At 42.0% G+C, this 16623-nt stretch overlaps 1 protein-coding gene across 1 annotated transcript in view; it reads right to left on the minus strand.

The window, feature by feature from the left end:
• Positions 1–5019: 5019 nt before the first annotated feature.
• Positions 5020–16623, minus strand: part of ARL8B (ADP ribosylation factor like GTPase 8B) — a 62320-nt gene continuing 50716 nt past the window's right edge. The window contains 3 exon segments of the mRNA XM_007192485.3: positions 5020–7082; positions 12080–12150; positions 12769–12836. Coding sequence (XP_007192547.2) covers positions 7033–7082; positions 12080–12150; positions 12769–12836 — 189 coding nt within the window. The 3' untranslated portion in view covers positions 5020–7032.

Below are 16623 nucleotides of genomic sequence, written 5' to 3' on the forward strand. Positions count from 1 at the left end.
AAAACTCTGATTACTGCTTCTTTCTGAAGCAATATATACTTGCTTTATAAAGGGGGAGGGTGGGGGGAGAATAAACTTAAGCAAAAAAAAGAGGGGATATACCTGTAACCCCATGATTAATTTGGTAAAGATGCAACTCCAGAATTCAGTAATATTGTTTCCTCAGCTAGGTAAGAAAAGCTAAATTTCACATTTGTTTTAAAATTGGACAGTATATAATTATCATTCCTACCTATTTTATGGGCAGAAGTCCAGAAGTCTGTCAACACGCTCTGTTGGCAAGACACAGGGGACAGAGACTGGTGGAAATAAAAACTAGTACATCCCCTGTGAAGGGCCATGTGGCAATTCCCAGCCTAAGTGCAAAGGCATTTACTCTTTGACCCAGATATGTTTCTGTGGATTGCAGCACATGTACTTAATGATCCACTGCAGTACTGTTTATAAGAGCAAAAGGGACTTCCCTGGTGGCACAGTGGTTGGGAATACGCCTGCCAATGCAGGGGACATGGTTTCAAGCCCTGGTCCGGAAAGATCCCACATGCCGCGGAGCAACTAAGCCCGTGTGCCGCAACTACTGAGCCTGCGCTCTAGAGCCTGTGAGCCACAACTGCTGAAGCCCGTGCGCCTAGAGCCCGTGCTCCACAACAAGAGAAGCCACTGCCATGAGAAGCCAGCGCACCGCAATGAAGAGTAGTCCCCGCTCGCCGCAACTAGAGAAAGCCTGCGCGCAGCAACGAAGACCTAACGCAGCCATAAATAAATAAATTTAAAAGAAAAAAAAAAGCAAAAGGTTATGAACAACACAAAGGTCTATCAATAAGGACCAGTTAAATAAATTATGGAAACTCGACACAGTGAAAACCACAGACAATGAAATGGGAACCATACTACTGTCAAAGAAAATGAGGAATTCTCTACATAGTGCTGTGGAAATACCACCCGTACATAGCAAGTGGAAAAAAGTTATGTTCAAATACCTCCTATACAAGAGATTTTTTTAAAAGTATATATTTCTATTTGTTTCCTGTTTTTTGTATAAGAAAACACTAGAAAGATAAATAAGAAATTGATATAAGGGTGACCTGTAAGACCAGGTGGTAGTGGAAGAGTGGTTATTCAGTCATGGGTGGGATCAAGAGTTCCTATGTCTTTTTATGTATTTTCAATTTTTGAATCATGTGACATACATATGAAAAATCAACTTATTCAAAAATTAAATGGAACTTAGAAAAAAAGTGATGAGCTTTCTTGCCCACACTTTTATTTCTTTAAATAAATTTATTTATTTTTGGCTGTATTGGGTCTTCGTTGTTGTGCACGGCCTTTCTCTAGTTGCGGCGAGCAGGGGCTACTCTTCATTGTGGTGCACGGGCTTCTCATTGTGGTGGCTTCTCTTTGTTGCAGAGCTCAGGCTCTAGGTGCACAGGCTTCAGTAGTTGTGGCACACAAGCTCAGTAGTTGTGGCTCGCGGGCTCTAGAGCGCAGGCTCAGTAGTTGTGGTACACGGGCTTAGTTGCTCTGCGGCATGTGGGATCTTCCCGGACCAGGGATCGAACCCATGTTCCCTGCATTGGCAGGCGGATTCTTAACCACTGCACCACCAGGGAAGTCCCTTGCCCACATGTTCTAACTACTAAACCACTAAATCAAACACTGCAACTTTCCACCGAGAACTGATTTTCATCACCACTCATGTGCCATGCCCCAGCCCTTAAGTTACTGACGTGTCCAGAAAAAGTAGGCATGATATAAGTTCTTAACCCTTCTTTGAAGGGAGAGGAGAGCTAGCAATTTCATAAATAGGCTCATGGTATGACAATTTCTTTTTCCTTAGGGGATGATACAAATAGAAAAAGGAGTCATCTAATTCATGTATTGGGTAACAGTAGATAAAAATGATGGACTCTGAAAATGTAGAAACAAGATTGTACATTATGTGATACAAATTGTACAAAGCTGAGGGTAGGCCAAAGCTGTGGATTATATAAGAGCTGGTTGGAGACATACTATAATTAGCAATCTGTTGATGTTCTACTTCCCATGTTCAAAAGGGAACACATTGATTTTGTTGGGGGATTCCCCCCCACTTGCTATTTTAAAGGACTATTTTCTAACTGCTCCCAGTTTCTCCAAGCTCTCAATAAATTTTAGCAGAACTTAGCAACACAGCAGTTATAAAGTGTTAAAACATTCACTCTAAACATTTGCCCCCAAATTGGTAGTATATCTGTGGTTTATATTTTTCCACATTGCATACCAGAATACACGTTTTTCTGCAGTCTGGGAGAAGTGCTTTACAATTTTTAAATGGCTTTCAAAGTATAAGCCCGTGTGGTTACAGCATTTCCTTCAAACAAAATATAAGTTATTACATCATTCTGTAAAATGTCTGTGATCTCCAGCCCTTAACTATGTTAAAAGTTACAAAATGTAAACATTTCTGTGGTTTCAGGATTATTTTCAAGCAGAAGGAACACACGCAACACTCACATAATCACTAGGACACTAGGACCAGTGGGCCTTTTCATCTCTCTTCCCTGCTTTCTGTTTCACCACCATCCAAATCTCTAGGCTGCTAGAACCATCGCCTGTTGAGTAGGAGAAATATTAGAAATCCTCTACTCTTCATTTTGCAGAATGGAAAACTACGCAGCCAGAGGGGGTGTAGCAACTCACCACGGTCACACAATCAGTTAACAGCAAAGAATTCATTCTCTTAAACGCCAATCCAGCACTCTTGACGGAACCAAGTGAGCATTTTAAGCTGACAGTTCTTTCCCCACCGCAACTCTTTTATGAATGCAAGACCTGTAAGCCCCAGTAAAATGAGGCTAAGGTCCCCTCCCCTTCCTGATTCCTGCCAGGAAATCTGCATTACCTAAATCACCAGCTATCCTGGGATTTTAAAATAGAATTACCTTACACAGAGAGAGCTTGTTAATAAGACGGAATAATGAATGACTACTGCTGCTGCTCAGATTAAGGAACTTTCCATCGAGCATTCCATCGTGTGAGCATGTCAACGACTTGCTTCTGTTTCCCTAAGAACATTCAAGAGGCAGCAGTTACAAAAGTACCCACTTTTATTAACGGCTGAATTTTAAACAGAAATTGTGTGGAGGATATTTACTAATCAACAGGAAGCACCTGCTGTGGGTTGTACATTTGTAGAACTGCAAACTGAAGGGAAATCGGGCAAGCTTAGTGTTTGCTTTAACTGTCTTCCTTTTCAAGCATCTTCACTGATACACATACTGCTGAGGGTACCACCTTTAAACTTTGCAACAAAATGAAAATCTTTCACATACTGAACATGGTGGTTCCCCCAATGGCACATTTTTAGAGAAAAGCATTCAGCCAATTGGATATTACAGATATGGTTCTGGCTACAGTAAATTAGCCGCTCCAGTTCTCAATCCGCCAGCCCCTGAGGAGGTTGGAATTACCAAAGCAACAAGATTTCAGGGTAATGATCCTGCATGAATAGAATACACAAGGCAAATAGTTCCTCAGTCAAAAACAATAAACACAAAAGCAGACAGTACAATACATCCAATTTACTTGACAGAATCAAAGGGACTAATTTTATTTTATTAAGATTTTTTTTTTTTGACATGGAACTTTTTTTTTTTTTTTTTTAATTTATGGCTGCGTTGGGTCTTCGTTGCTGCGTGCGGGCTTTCTCTAGTTGCAGCGAGCGGGGTCTACTCTTCATTGTGGTGCGCGGGCTGCTCATTATGGTGGCCTCTCCATTGCGGAGCACGGGCTCTAGGTGCACGGGCCTCGGCAGTTGTGGCACGCGGGCTTTAGTAGTTGTGGCTCGCGGGCTCCAGAGCGCAGGCTCAGTAGTTGTGGCGCACGGGCTTAGTTGCTCTGCGACACGTGGGATCTTCCCGGACCAGGGCTCGAACCCATGTCCCCTGCATTGGCAGGCGGATTCTTAACCACTGCGCCACCAGGGAAGCCCTGATGTGGACCATTTTTAAAATCTTTATGGAATTTGTTACAATATTGCTTGTTTTATGTTTTGGTTTTTTGGCAGCGAGGCATGTGGGACCTTAGCTCCCCGACCAGGGATCGAACCCGCACCCCTTGCATTGGAAGTCGAAGTCTTAATCACTGGACCACCAGGGAAGTCCCCAAAGGGACTAATTTTCGAAGTCTCAATTTCTGAAAGCAAACATAGACTCCGAATCAGGGTGAAGTAAGCTAAACGTATATCCTCTCCCCAGCCGCGCCCTCAACCCCACTCCTCCTTCAAAAATTGCTTTCGGAGGAAGCTGTTGAGAAAACAAGCAAACTGACAGCTTGACTAAAAGGCTCCACTGATTCAATGAAAGAATTTAAACCTGATACCCAAGTACTTCTATCCTAGAAATGCAAGATCGCACATCCAATTGACCAACACAATTTGGCTGTACAGAAGGACAATGTGTATACGGAGGAAGAGCCAAGTTGAACTTCTCTGAGTAAAAATACATAAAATCATTTCCCCAAGAGCTTTGATGGGATAAACGTTCACTTATATAGTGCAAAAGATAACATACTACACAAAACAGGTCAAACGTTTTACTTGAAAAGTGTGCCTCTTTGAGGAAAACTACCAGGTTTGATACTTTAAATCTTTTCATTCTGGAACTGAAGTCAGCAAGTAGACACGTCTTGTAATTTCAGTTTATTAATAGTTTTGTTATGATTTTTAAAACCAGATTACAAAATGCTTAACTAACTCAATACTTATTTTTAAAAAGTCCTAAATTTGGTGTATTATGACAGTTTACAAGTAGTAGCATTTCCTCCACCCACCCCCCCCGCCCCATTGCAGTGTCAATTCTGTGGATATTTAAAAGTTTGTTTCTATTTTAACTAGCCCACAGACCCAATTCTTTAAGAGCTGAGCTGATTTCTTTCTAGCACATGGTCTACAGACCCTGCTCATGGTAACCTTCTTTCCACCCCCTTCCAAAAAAGTCAGCACCTTCCATCATGATGCACATTTTAAGTTAAAACTGTCAATACAACCCTCAAAATGCAAGTTTATTGAATAAAGCTGAGAAGAGCAGTAACAGACAAAAAACGCATCCACCTAAATAAAAAAATTCACATATTTACAAAGTTCAGTAACTGTTAGGTTTCACATGCAGAGGTTAGTGCACAGGAAAATGTTGGTAGTAGTGTCTGGATGTCTTGAAACGCTGGAAGCAATGAACAGACACACAAACACATTACGGTCTAGCTGTAGGTCAATTAACGAACCTATGCGGTCCCCACAGAGTCACACATTCTAGTTCTGATTCCTCCTTTTAGGCACAAGCAAATTGCCACATTCTTTGTAATGGTTCACAGTGACCATTAATGGTGTTGAAGTACAGTAGCAAGTTTAAATATCCCCTCATTTACAGAACCATCCATCCCATCAGGGAAGTATGCAACATGCTTCAAAGAATAAGAACAGAATTTTTAAAGCCAAGATTCTACTCATAAAAATGTGAATGGAGAAAAGCAAGTAGTGTCTGTGCAACACGGTGCAGTATTTTGTACAGAATATCGTTAAGGCCATGGCAGTCTATAAATTAAAACTGATATCATTAAAAGAACTTACTGTTGACTGCACTTTGAGTGCTCAACACGTTTGGAAATGCACTGTCTACATGAGTGCTGCTTAACAGAAGAAACAAAATCACACACAGTGTGAGGCAACACATAAGCAAGTGTACCATAGTTTTACCTACTACAGTGGGCTACGTAACAATTTACAAGTGCTCCAGTTTTAATATGTTCCTTTATGTGCATGGAGATCACTAAACTACAAAACATTTTCAGGTAAGTTTTTATACATCTCTGTATCACAGAAGCAAACACTAGACAGCATCAGTTCCTCACCTCTGGTGATTATTCAACAACCTGCAGCCGCTGTGCATGATTACATCAGATAAAGCAGGCAGGCCTAGAGTTGTCACAATCAACAAGATGTCTAGTGGCACCAGACAAAAGAGTGCCAAACCTTACATCGATAAGAGAGAAAAATAAGAATTTTTATTTGTTTATAAGTATCTATTGTGCTGAAAGTCAACTTTATGACTGAATATAAAAAGTCAAGAGTTAGAGTGTCATGCAGCAGCACTGGTTTAATGACTGGAGAGAGAAAGAACAAACAGGTGTTTGAACAGTCTGACATTCTTAACACATTTTATTATATTGGCTGGAATGCTCTAAATTCATGAAAGCTTTTGAGAAAATCTTCAATTCCCAACCCCTTAAAAAAGTGTGTTGAACCAGGGAAAAGAAAAGAAAAAATATAGAAGTAATGATCTGGACAGATACAAAACAGCATGCCTCAGTTCCTCCCGTACCCCCAACTGCTATCTGGAGAAGAACTCTCAGAAAGCAGAATGTGTTTAAAATTCATCGCCCAAGATCTTGCCAGTGTAAAGAGCCAATAACAACATTGATCTGGTGCCTCTGTTCACTCTTTGCAGACCATTTTTTAAATTCCTAAGGTGTAATTATACATTTCACATGCATTTGTGAGATACATAAACATTTTGTTTCTATCCCACATGAGTCAAGCTAAAGGTTTTCTAAATACTGTGTGTGGCACTAGAAACTTCATGCTGTATCAAGTCAGTATCAGTATTAAGCTACTGGACTCTATAATGAAATATCAGAGACAGACATTTACTGAAAACCAATATAAAAACCTGGCCCAGAAAGACCAGAACAGAAATATGCAATTTTTCTTGATTTAAGATGGTCAAAAGTGTGTTTTTTTAAAAAAAGCTCTACACACTGTTTAAGACAAGTATGTATAAGAAGCCTTTTTGTGTGCTGACTTTATCATGACAACTCTAGCTGATTCTTTATGAAGGATTAAGGATACACATCTTCAGCAGTGCACATGAGAAATAAACTCTGAAAAAGGCAAATTCTTGGGTTTAGGAAGGACCATATTCTGGGAAGTACTTCAGAGGAACGGACAATAATTCTAAGATTATAGCCAGGAAGGACTGGAAGACTTCAGGAGATGCTTCAGCTTCTTCTAGATTTTGAATGTTGAATAAGCCACTGAAGTGTGATATCTAAAGATGGAGGGAAAAAAAGTGAAGATGTTGAGATATCAAAGTTAAGAAACTAAATATCAGAGAATATTTAAAATGCAGCTATTTCAAAGCATATGCTGGACCTGCCCTCTTCCTTTCTGCCTCTATACTACTATAATTATATAGGTATCTGTATCTATCCTACTGTTCTTCATTCCCTGACCTTCAAGAGGTTAATCTGGAAACACAAGAGACTGAAGAGTCTCCAATTTAAAAGTTAAATTGTATACAGAACAGCTTGTGCCTTCCTTTATTCATTCAAAAGCTTACTGATTGCCTGTAAGATCAGGTATTGTGTGTGAAGCTCCAGGATGCGAAGAGACGGGAGAACCACTCCCTGCCCTCGAGGAGCTTTCATCATGCTGGAAAACACGCAGGTAGTCGTCTGGTTGTGGGGGACAGCCTCCACAGAATTCCAGGCAAAAGAAAGAGCAAAACTCATAGAATAAGCAGAGGCGTGAAACTACGTGGCGCTCTGGCTGGATTACCAGTGATAAGATGTGGCTGACGCACAGGGATGGGTAAGGGGGGCAGCTTTAGCTCATTGCTAAGGCTAGAACAGGGGTTCTCAAGCTCCCCCTTTTCACATTTGGGGCTGGATAATTCTTTGCAGTGCACAGTAGAATATTCTGCAACATCTATAACCATGACCACAAGACGCCATTATCACCACCCCCCATCCTCAGCGGTGACAACAAGGAATGGCTCCAGATTATCTCCAAATGTCCCCTGCAGAGCTCAACTGTTTTCAGTTGAGAACCACAGGCCTAGAGGGAGCCAGATAACCTTGTGTGCCATTCTAAGATGCTCAGAAGTTTGGATTTTATTCTCAAGTCAACAGGAAGTCATTGGAGAATTTTAAGCAGGGAAACCATACTGTTTATTGTAAACTGTAAGTTTATTGTAGTAAGTTCAACAATGGCAACTGAGAAGGGCAACCTGGAAGGCTGCCAGTATACAGACTATCACAACAGGAAGAGGAAAGGGACGAAGGCCTGAAGCAAATCAAGTGCTGTAGGGATGGAGAGGAATAAAATGAGGGGCACGTTCAAAATACAGAACCTACCAGGACTGACCAAATGCAGCGGGTGAGAAAGGATCTTCCGGCCTGAACAAGTGTGTGTGTCATGGAGCTGCTCACTAACAGCAGCTGAAGGAAGAACAGGCTTGAGGAAAAAAGACTAAGAATTCGGCAGTAAGCACACCAAGTTTGAGGTGGAGGAGGTAGCACATGGAGATGTCCAGCAGGTAGTTTCAGCTGTACAGATCTGAGGAAGAGATGCAGACCGGCAAGATAGCATCGTAGAGGTGGCAACTGAAGCTACAGTGGCCGAGAACAGCCAGGAAAAGCACTTAGACTGACAGGAGAAGGTAGCTAAGTCAAAACACTGAATTACTGTCCTTGAGTTCTCTAAAATGTGTTATCCACATAAAGGGCATGTGGGCATCTATTAGAAGCAGCACTCTATTCTCCAAGCCTGAAAGATGAGCGCACATTCAGTCTCCCAGTTTCCCAGCTAACATGCATTAGAGAAACTGTAAACCAAACACTGTATATAAAGAACAGCCTAGAGCTGAGATCTAAACAAACACAACCAGGGTTGTGGAAACCATCATTTAACCCAAATGCCAGAGCAGGTCATTTGCACTTCAAAAGAAAGACAGCAGTGTGTAATAAGAGCAAAGCCACACTCATTTGAACTGAATGGAGGAAAAGGTAAATCTGAAAGTGAAATGACTAGGTTTAAATATTTAAGAAATTCACTTAAAAAAACTTGTGCACATTGGACATACGTCATATCCTAAAGACAGATGAATCCTTAAGATCAGAATAAAAGGCAAAGAAATAAGATATTCAGATGCAGAAAGAGTTATCTTCCATGATAAAAAGAGCCACAAGTATAAGCCATCTTTGCAAAGATTAGCTTCCCTGAAGTAATCTCTTCTATGTGTAGTTTGAGGACAAATTACTATTGAAACTAAAGTACCTTGTGTGCCACATTAGGAAGCTGGAAGTATAACATACAACCCATGTGCACTGAAATACTTTTTGGAGCAATTTAGTAAATTCATAAATTTGGCACTAAAATATGTTATAAAAAAGCTGAAATTAAGGAGGGTGTTCTGAGACTTCATTATTCAAGAAGTCTACCTGACTTGGCTGTTAGTTGTGCTTCTTGCTCCAAATAAACAGGCTTTACAAACTAATTTTGAACCTAGTTAAGAGGGCATTAGTTTCCTTGGGCTTGATAATATGAAGTGAACCAGGAGTTCTACAATCACAAACTTGGTGACTATAGAGCTCTGTGAAGACCAGCCTCAAAGAGCAAAAGAAGTTTTCATCAGCTCTCCTGCATTTGCTTCATAAGTGAGCTCACAAGGTTTTTTCAGCAAAGTATCTGGTTAGTTTGTCACAGCGGTAAAATAAAGGACTTTTTTTTCTCCCTTGAAACACTCTTTTCCCCCTATGTTGGAAAATACCAGAGAAAATATAAGGGAGTAATGGATATACAGAATAGCACAACATACTAAAAATTACGGTTAGTGTAGAACAGGGTTTCTCAATCTTGCCACTACTGACATTTCAGGCTGAACAATTCTATGCTGTGGAGGCTGTATGATGTTTAGAACCACGCTGGCCTCTACCCACTAGATGCCAGCATCACTCTCCTCATTACGACAACCAAAAATGTCTCCAGACATTGTCAAATATTTCCAGGGGGAAAAAAATCCCTCAGTGAGAACCACTGCTGTGTAAGTAAATGCTCTCTTGGGGGCACAACTTAAAATTTAAGAGAGTTCCCCTCAACATCGGAAAAACATTTTAAATACACTCTAGTAACCCTAAGTGCTTGAATAGTCTCTTCTCAAATTAACTGGATGTTCCCAAAATAATAAGTCACTTACTCTATCCATTTAATAGAGGCGAGTTTGTGTCCATCAGCCAAGTACTGGGCTCTGATTGTTTTGGGTGCTCTTTAAAGGAAGCCCAGAATCAGCCAGAAAACCATCAATACTATAAGCTAATTAGAGCATGTTTGAGGGGAGGAGGGAAGGAGCCGAGATATGGACTGGAACTGACTTGGAAAACAAGATAAGTCTGGTGAGAACCAATACATAGTGAATGAAGGTTAAAGAAAAAGTGTCAGAATGCCTTTTAAACACACTGTTTTGGCACTATTGATTTATTACATTTTATTCCAATATACTTTTTCAATTGGAAATATGACCATGGAAGAATGGTCAGAGAGAGATAATTTGAAGATGGGGAAGGAGCCATGAGCCAAGAATGCAGGCAGTCTCTAGAAGCTGAAAAGGGCAAAGTAATGGCTTCTCCTCTAGAGTCTCCAGAAGGAGCACGCCTGTAATTTTAGTCCTTGTTTTTTAACTGACAGCAGCAAGAGAAGATGAACACATCCCTGTGATGTCCACCATACGTCAAACACTATGCAATTCATTTTCTCACTCCCTCTCGTAAGAGAGTTTTGAAGCTGTTGCTATCATCCCCATTTTACAGATGGGGATCAGGGAGTTTAAGCGCTCTGTCAATGGCCAGTCAGAAAGTAACTAAGGACCGGGTGTTCCAGCCTGAGGCTGCCTTACTCCAAAGCCCATGCTGTTTCTAGCCACTACGCAGCACTGATGGATGGCCTCTTTTTATATAGTGACCCACAGAGAGAAATTTTTTCACCAGTGACCACCAAACTGGGAGAAGTGAAGGAGCCATGAAAATCCCTAGGTTACTACCCATCTGCTTTAAGGCACATGCATTAAACTCTCCTTTCAAACTCTGGTTGAGTCTATCATGCCAGACGAGACTGAGCTTGAGAAGCTTTTGCCATGAAGGTATCTCTTACTGGTGAGTTTATTTTACTGCACTGTTACAGGTCTTTTCACTCAAGCAGCTGTCTTAACACTGAATAGCCTTTCATCTCATCAAACACTTCTGTTTATCTTTTCTTTTAACCTTTCTACTTATCTTTCTTTTTTCAACCTTTTGATCCTCTCCACGCCAATACACTTTTATTAAATAATCCCTCACCAAATTAGTTAAGAGACTAAAGTTGAGTCAGATATACTTATTCTTTAGGATACTGTACTGGCTTGAATCGTGTCCCCTAAAAATTCACCTCCACCTGGAAACTCAGAATTTACTTGGAAATAGGGTCTCTGCAGATATAAGATGAAGTAATACTGGATTAGGGCCTACCTTAATCCAGTAACGTGTCTTTATAAAAAGAGAAAATAGACGCACAGACACGCACACAGAGGAGAAGGCCATGCGAAGCCAGAGGCAGAGAACGGAGTGATGCATCTATAACCAAGGAACGTCAAAGACTGCCGGGAACCACAAGCCAGGAAAAGGCAGGAAAGGATCCTCCCCTAGAGCCTTCAGCGAGAGCATGGTCCTGCTGATACCTCGATTCCAAACCTCTATCCTCCTGAACCTGAGAGGATAAATTTGTGCTGTTTCTAAGCCACCCAGTTTGTGGTACTTTGCTATGGCAGTCCTAGGAAATTAATACAGACATTAAGTAGATAAAGGGTATTCTGGCATTATCCTTTAGAGTGCTAACATACTGCAGTAATATATTGTGATTTTGATACATGCAAAACCATAATAATGCCTATACACTGATTTTTGTAAAGTCTTATTTCAAAAACATCATCTTGTTACAATGCACAGCTGGACACTAGCTCTGCAAAAATTAATACAATAAATTGATATCACATAATGCTTAACTTCATGTCTCTTTTGCATTTACTTCTTTAAACAGCATGGAGCAGATTCAGGATATTATATTTGTTGTCAAAAGGTATAAAGGTATAATGTGTACTCTTTTTCCTGAGGCAAAAGCAATAGTATTTTATAAGGGAAATCACTTAAACAGAAATGGAGATAATAAACAGTAAAAAGCATGAGACATCCCTTCTAATGATACCCACTTCTTCCACAAACACCAATCATTTCTTACCTATATTATCCTTTTCTTTGCAAGAAATTGAATAGCAGCAAATTTCTCTATCCTGAATAGCAGACAGATTCCTATAAAAAGCAGAATTAAAATAAGTCTGTGCTTAAAAAACAACTGTCATCTTTTCACTCACTGCTCAATTTTGCTTGTTTTTTTAATTACTATACAGAAGAAATTATTTTACTAATACTAAAATTTTACGGGGACTTCCCAGGTGGCGCGGTGGTTAAGAATCCACCTGCCAATGCAGGGGACAAGGGTTCAAGCCCCGTTCTGGGAAGATCCCACATGCCGCGGAGCAACTAAGCCCGTGCACCACAACTACTGAGCCTGAGCTCTAGAGCCCATGAGCCAGAACTATTGAACCCATGTGCCACAACTACTGAAGCCTGCACGCCTAGAGCCCATGCTCCGCAACAAGAGAAGCCACTGCAATGAGAAGCCCGTGCACCACAACGAAGACGCAATGCAGCCAAAAATTAATTAATTAATTAATTTTAAAAACAATGTTTAAGAGGGAAAAAAAAATTTATGGGTTCACTTTTCTAGTATGTCAAGTTTATCTACTCCAAAACGTGACTATGATCATTACTGAATAATACAGCAATGCTAAACAAAGCAGTGGGTAAAACAGTATAATTTAGAACCAAATTTTTTTTAAAAAACCATCACTCATTCTTAAGACATACATTTTTTCAATTAGCTGTTTCTCATCCAAGGCATTAGGAAGATCTCTCTTGTTTCCGAGTACTAGCACCTTTAAAAAGAAAAGATACTGAGTAAATTTTATGTAAGAAAATGTCACAGAAGAATATCATATGCATATGTGTAGACATTAAAATCAGGATGTTATGTCATGCCATAATTAAAGTATATTTATGTGACTGGTGGCCTATCTCATTCATTTAATCATTCAAATTAGCATTTACTCTAACTCCTACCATGCAGATGTCCTTACTTCAACATGTGGCTGCCAACTTCTATTTAAAATATTCTAAGTCTACCGTATGCATTCTGTTATTTCTTAATAAATCTCTACCAAAAAGTGAATATGATCTTAACAACCAAGGGTGGAGGAATGAGTTTCAACCATTTTTGTCTGTTAGTCATTAATCTAACAGTAAACATGTAAATAAGCCTTTAAAATTCTACACTCATCCTATAAAATATAATGTATAAATATTCTAAGATAATGGATAAGCCTGGGGATCAGGATTTATACAGTAGCCATAAACTCTGAGAATAAACATCGCCATCTGATTGGTAGACGTGCTTTGAAAAACAAGGAAAGCGGAGAGGGGTGTCCCAATTATCACTCTATCTTTTCCCAGGTACATCCTTTCTGCCTTACGAAAAGCAAAAACTATGAGTACATATAACGTATTTGATAACATCCTTACTCTGAGTCAACGTTCTCTAAGAAACTGTATCTTTGACCAATCCTAAGAAAGTACACGCCATGTCTACCTTGTCATCTTGTTAAACACTTGTCAAACCTATTTCTTTCACTTAATACATGCCCCTACCCCCACCCCTGACTCCAAACACGGCGACTGATTCTATTTCTAGGCCCTAGACTCTTAGCTCTCACAAAGGAGAAAGAGCCAAGGACAGAGGCTGAGAGCAAGAGTCACCAGGAGCTCTCCGGGGAATGCTAAGTCACAGGGGTCAGAGAGCCAAAAGCCAAATCTCAGCACCTTTGGTCAGCCCGTCCTTCCCTCCCCAACTCTTATCCCTCTCCACACTCTTATTTAAGTCACCCCAGGTTCTCAACCTGGACCTGTGTGAGTTTTAAAAATTGCATCATGGGCTTCCCTGGTGGCACAGTGGTTGAGAATCTGCCTGCTAATGCAGGGGACACAGGTTCGAGCCCTGGTCTGGGAAGATCCCACATGCCGCGGAGCAACTAGGCCCGTGAGCCACAACTACTGAGCCTGCGCGTCTGGAGCCTGTGCTCCGCAACAGGAGAGGCCGTGATAGTGAGAGGCCCGCGCACCGCGATGAAGAGTGGCCCCCGCTTGCCACAACTAGAGAAAGCCCTCGCACAGAAACGAAGACCCAACACAGCCAAAAATAAATAATAAATAAATTTTTAAAAATTTTTTTGAAAAAAAAAAAATTGCATCATGGTCATTTGTGATCAGTTGTCAGTTTTGGGGTTACCTGACATCTTAGCCCTCTTCCTACATTTAAGAAATTTTCCACCTTATGAACCTGCTTCCCAATAAAGCTTCTTGCTTCTGTAGATAATTTCTTTTCCAGCCTTCCTTTCTGCTAGAGAATGGACACATAATCTAGGACCAACCAAAACTATGAATGCAGAGCCAGTACTGCAAGAAAGTGGGGATAGAGAATCCATTCTGCTAGGGAAGGGGCATCAACTAGATGACCTTCCAATCGGAGCAACTGTGTCTGGTGTGCAGAAACTGCATGAGGTCACCAGACTTACTTGATGGTGTAAGTCTGGATGTGGTCCTAGCAGCTGCTGAGCCTCCCTTGTTCCAGCCTATTTTCTGAACATGGTTATGGGCAGCCTTCTCAGAGACTCTGTGAGCTACCCAATATCCTTTCAATAAATCCCCTTCTACTTAAATCGGCTTTCTATTGCTTGCAACTAACAACTCTTATGGTGACCAAGATAAAACTGATATTTTTACTTATGGTATGTAGAACTAGTTGTTAACATAGAAGAAAAAGAATAGGCTTTGAAGTCAGAAGGACATGGAGTCAAAAGCTAGCTGTGCCAACACACTAATGACCATGCGATCTTGAGTGAGTAACAACTGTTACAAAGGAGGGATCACACCATCGACCTCAATACGCTGTGCGGATTAACAGCGACAACAAACCTCAAGGAGCTGAGGCTCGCGGACTGGTCGTGAGGGTGAGGCCTCGTCCTTCTCGGCACCCCTTGGCTCAACAGATGGCACCACCTTCCACCTAAGTAACTGAGCCACGGGCTCGGAATTATTCTTCATATCTTCCCATCTAATACCTTACCAGGTCTGGTGGCCTGTCTCCCTAAATATCCTTCCAATCTATTGCCTTCTCACAACCTTGTCTACGGCCACCCCAATCCATGGTACTCTATTTTGCCAAGACAACTTCAACAGCTTCCTAAAACTGCCCTCCTTATAGTCCCCCTTCAATCCATTCTTAAAGTGACATCAGAATGATTTAGACGATAAATCTCATCATTTAAAAACACCCAGGGAGCTTCAAGATGGCGGAAAAGTAAGACGTGGAGATCACCTTCCTCCCCACAAATACATCAGAAATACATCTACATGTGGAACAACTCCTACAGAACACCTACTGAACGCTGGCAGAAGACCTCAGACCTCCCAAAAGGCAAGAAACTCCCCATGTACCTGGGTAGGGCAAAAGAAAAAAGAAAAAACAGAGACAAAAGAACAGGGACGGGACCTGCACCAGTGGGAGGGAGCTGTGAAGGAGGAAAGGTTTCCACATACTAGGAAGCCCCTTCGCAGTTGGCGGAGGGGGGAGCTTCGGAGCCATGGAGGAGAGGGCAGCAACAGAGGTGCAGAGGGCAAAGCACAGAGATTCCTGCACAGAGGAGTGGTGCCAACCAGCACTCACCAGCCCCAGAGGCTTGTCTGCTCACCCGCCGGGGCGGGTGGGGGCTGGGAGCTGAGGCTCGGGCTTCGGAGGTCGGATCTCAGGGAGAGGACTGGGGTTGGCTGCGTGAACACAGCCTGAAGGGGGCTAGTGCGCCACAGCTAGCCAGGAGGGAGTCCGGGAAAATGTCTGGAGCTGCCAAAGAGGCAAGAGACTTTTTCTTGCCTCTTTGTTTCCTGGTGCGCGAGGAGAGGGGATTAACAGCGCCGCTGAAAGGAGCTCCAGAGACAGGCGCGAGCCGCTGCTATCAGCGCGGACACCAGAGACAGGCATGAGACGCTAAGGCTGCTGCTGCCGCCACCAAGAAGCCTGTGTGCGAGCACAGGTCACTATCCACACCGCCCCTCCCGGGAGCCTGTGCAGCCCGCCACTGCCAGCGTCCCGTGATCCAGGGACAACTTCCCAGGAAGAATGCACGGCACGCCTCAGGCTGGTGCAACGTCAAGCCGGCCTCTGCCATCGCAGGCTCTCCGTACCCCTCCCTCCCCCAGGCCTGAGTGAGCCAGAACCCCCGAATCAGCTGCTCCTTTAACCCCGTCCTGTCTGAGCGAAGAACAGACGCCCTCAGGTGACCTACACGCAGAGGCGGGTCCAAATCCAGAGCTGAACCCCCGGGAGCTGTGCGAACAAAGAAGAGAAAGGGAAATTTCTCCCAGCAGCCTCAGGAGCAGAGGATTAAATCTCCACAACCAACTTGATGTACCCTGCATCTGTGGAATACCTGAATAGACAACGAATCATCCCAAATTGAGGAGGTGGACTTTGGGAGCAATGATATATATTTATTTTTCCCTTCTTTTTTTGTGAGTGTGTATGTATATGATTCTGTGTGTGATTTTGTCTGTATAGCTCTGCTTTTACCATTTGTCCTAGGGTTCTGTCTGTCCATTTTTTTTTTTTATTGC

This window comes from Balaenoptera acutorostrata, chromosome 10 (assembly GCF_949987535.1).
Source record: "Balaenoptera acutorostrata chromosome 10, mBalAcu1.1, whole genome shotgun sequence".
Lineage (NCBI taxonomy): Eukaryota > Metazoa > Chordata > Mammalia > Artiodactyla > Balaenopteridae > Balaenoptera > Balaenoptera acutorostrata.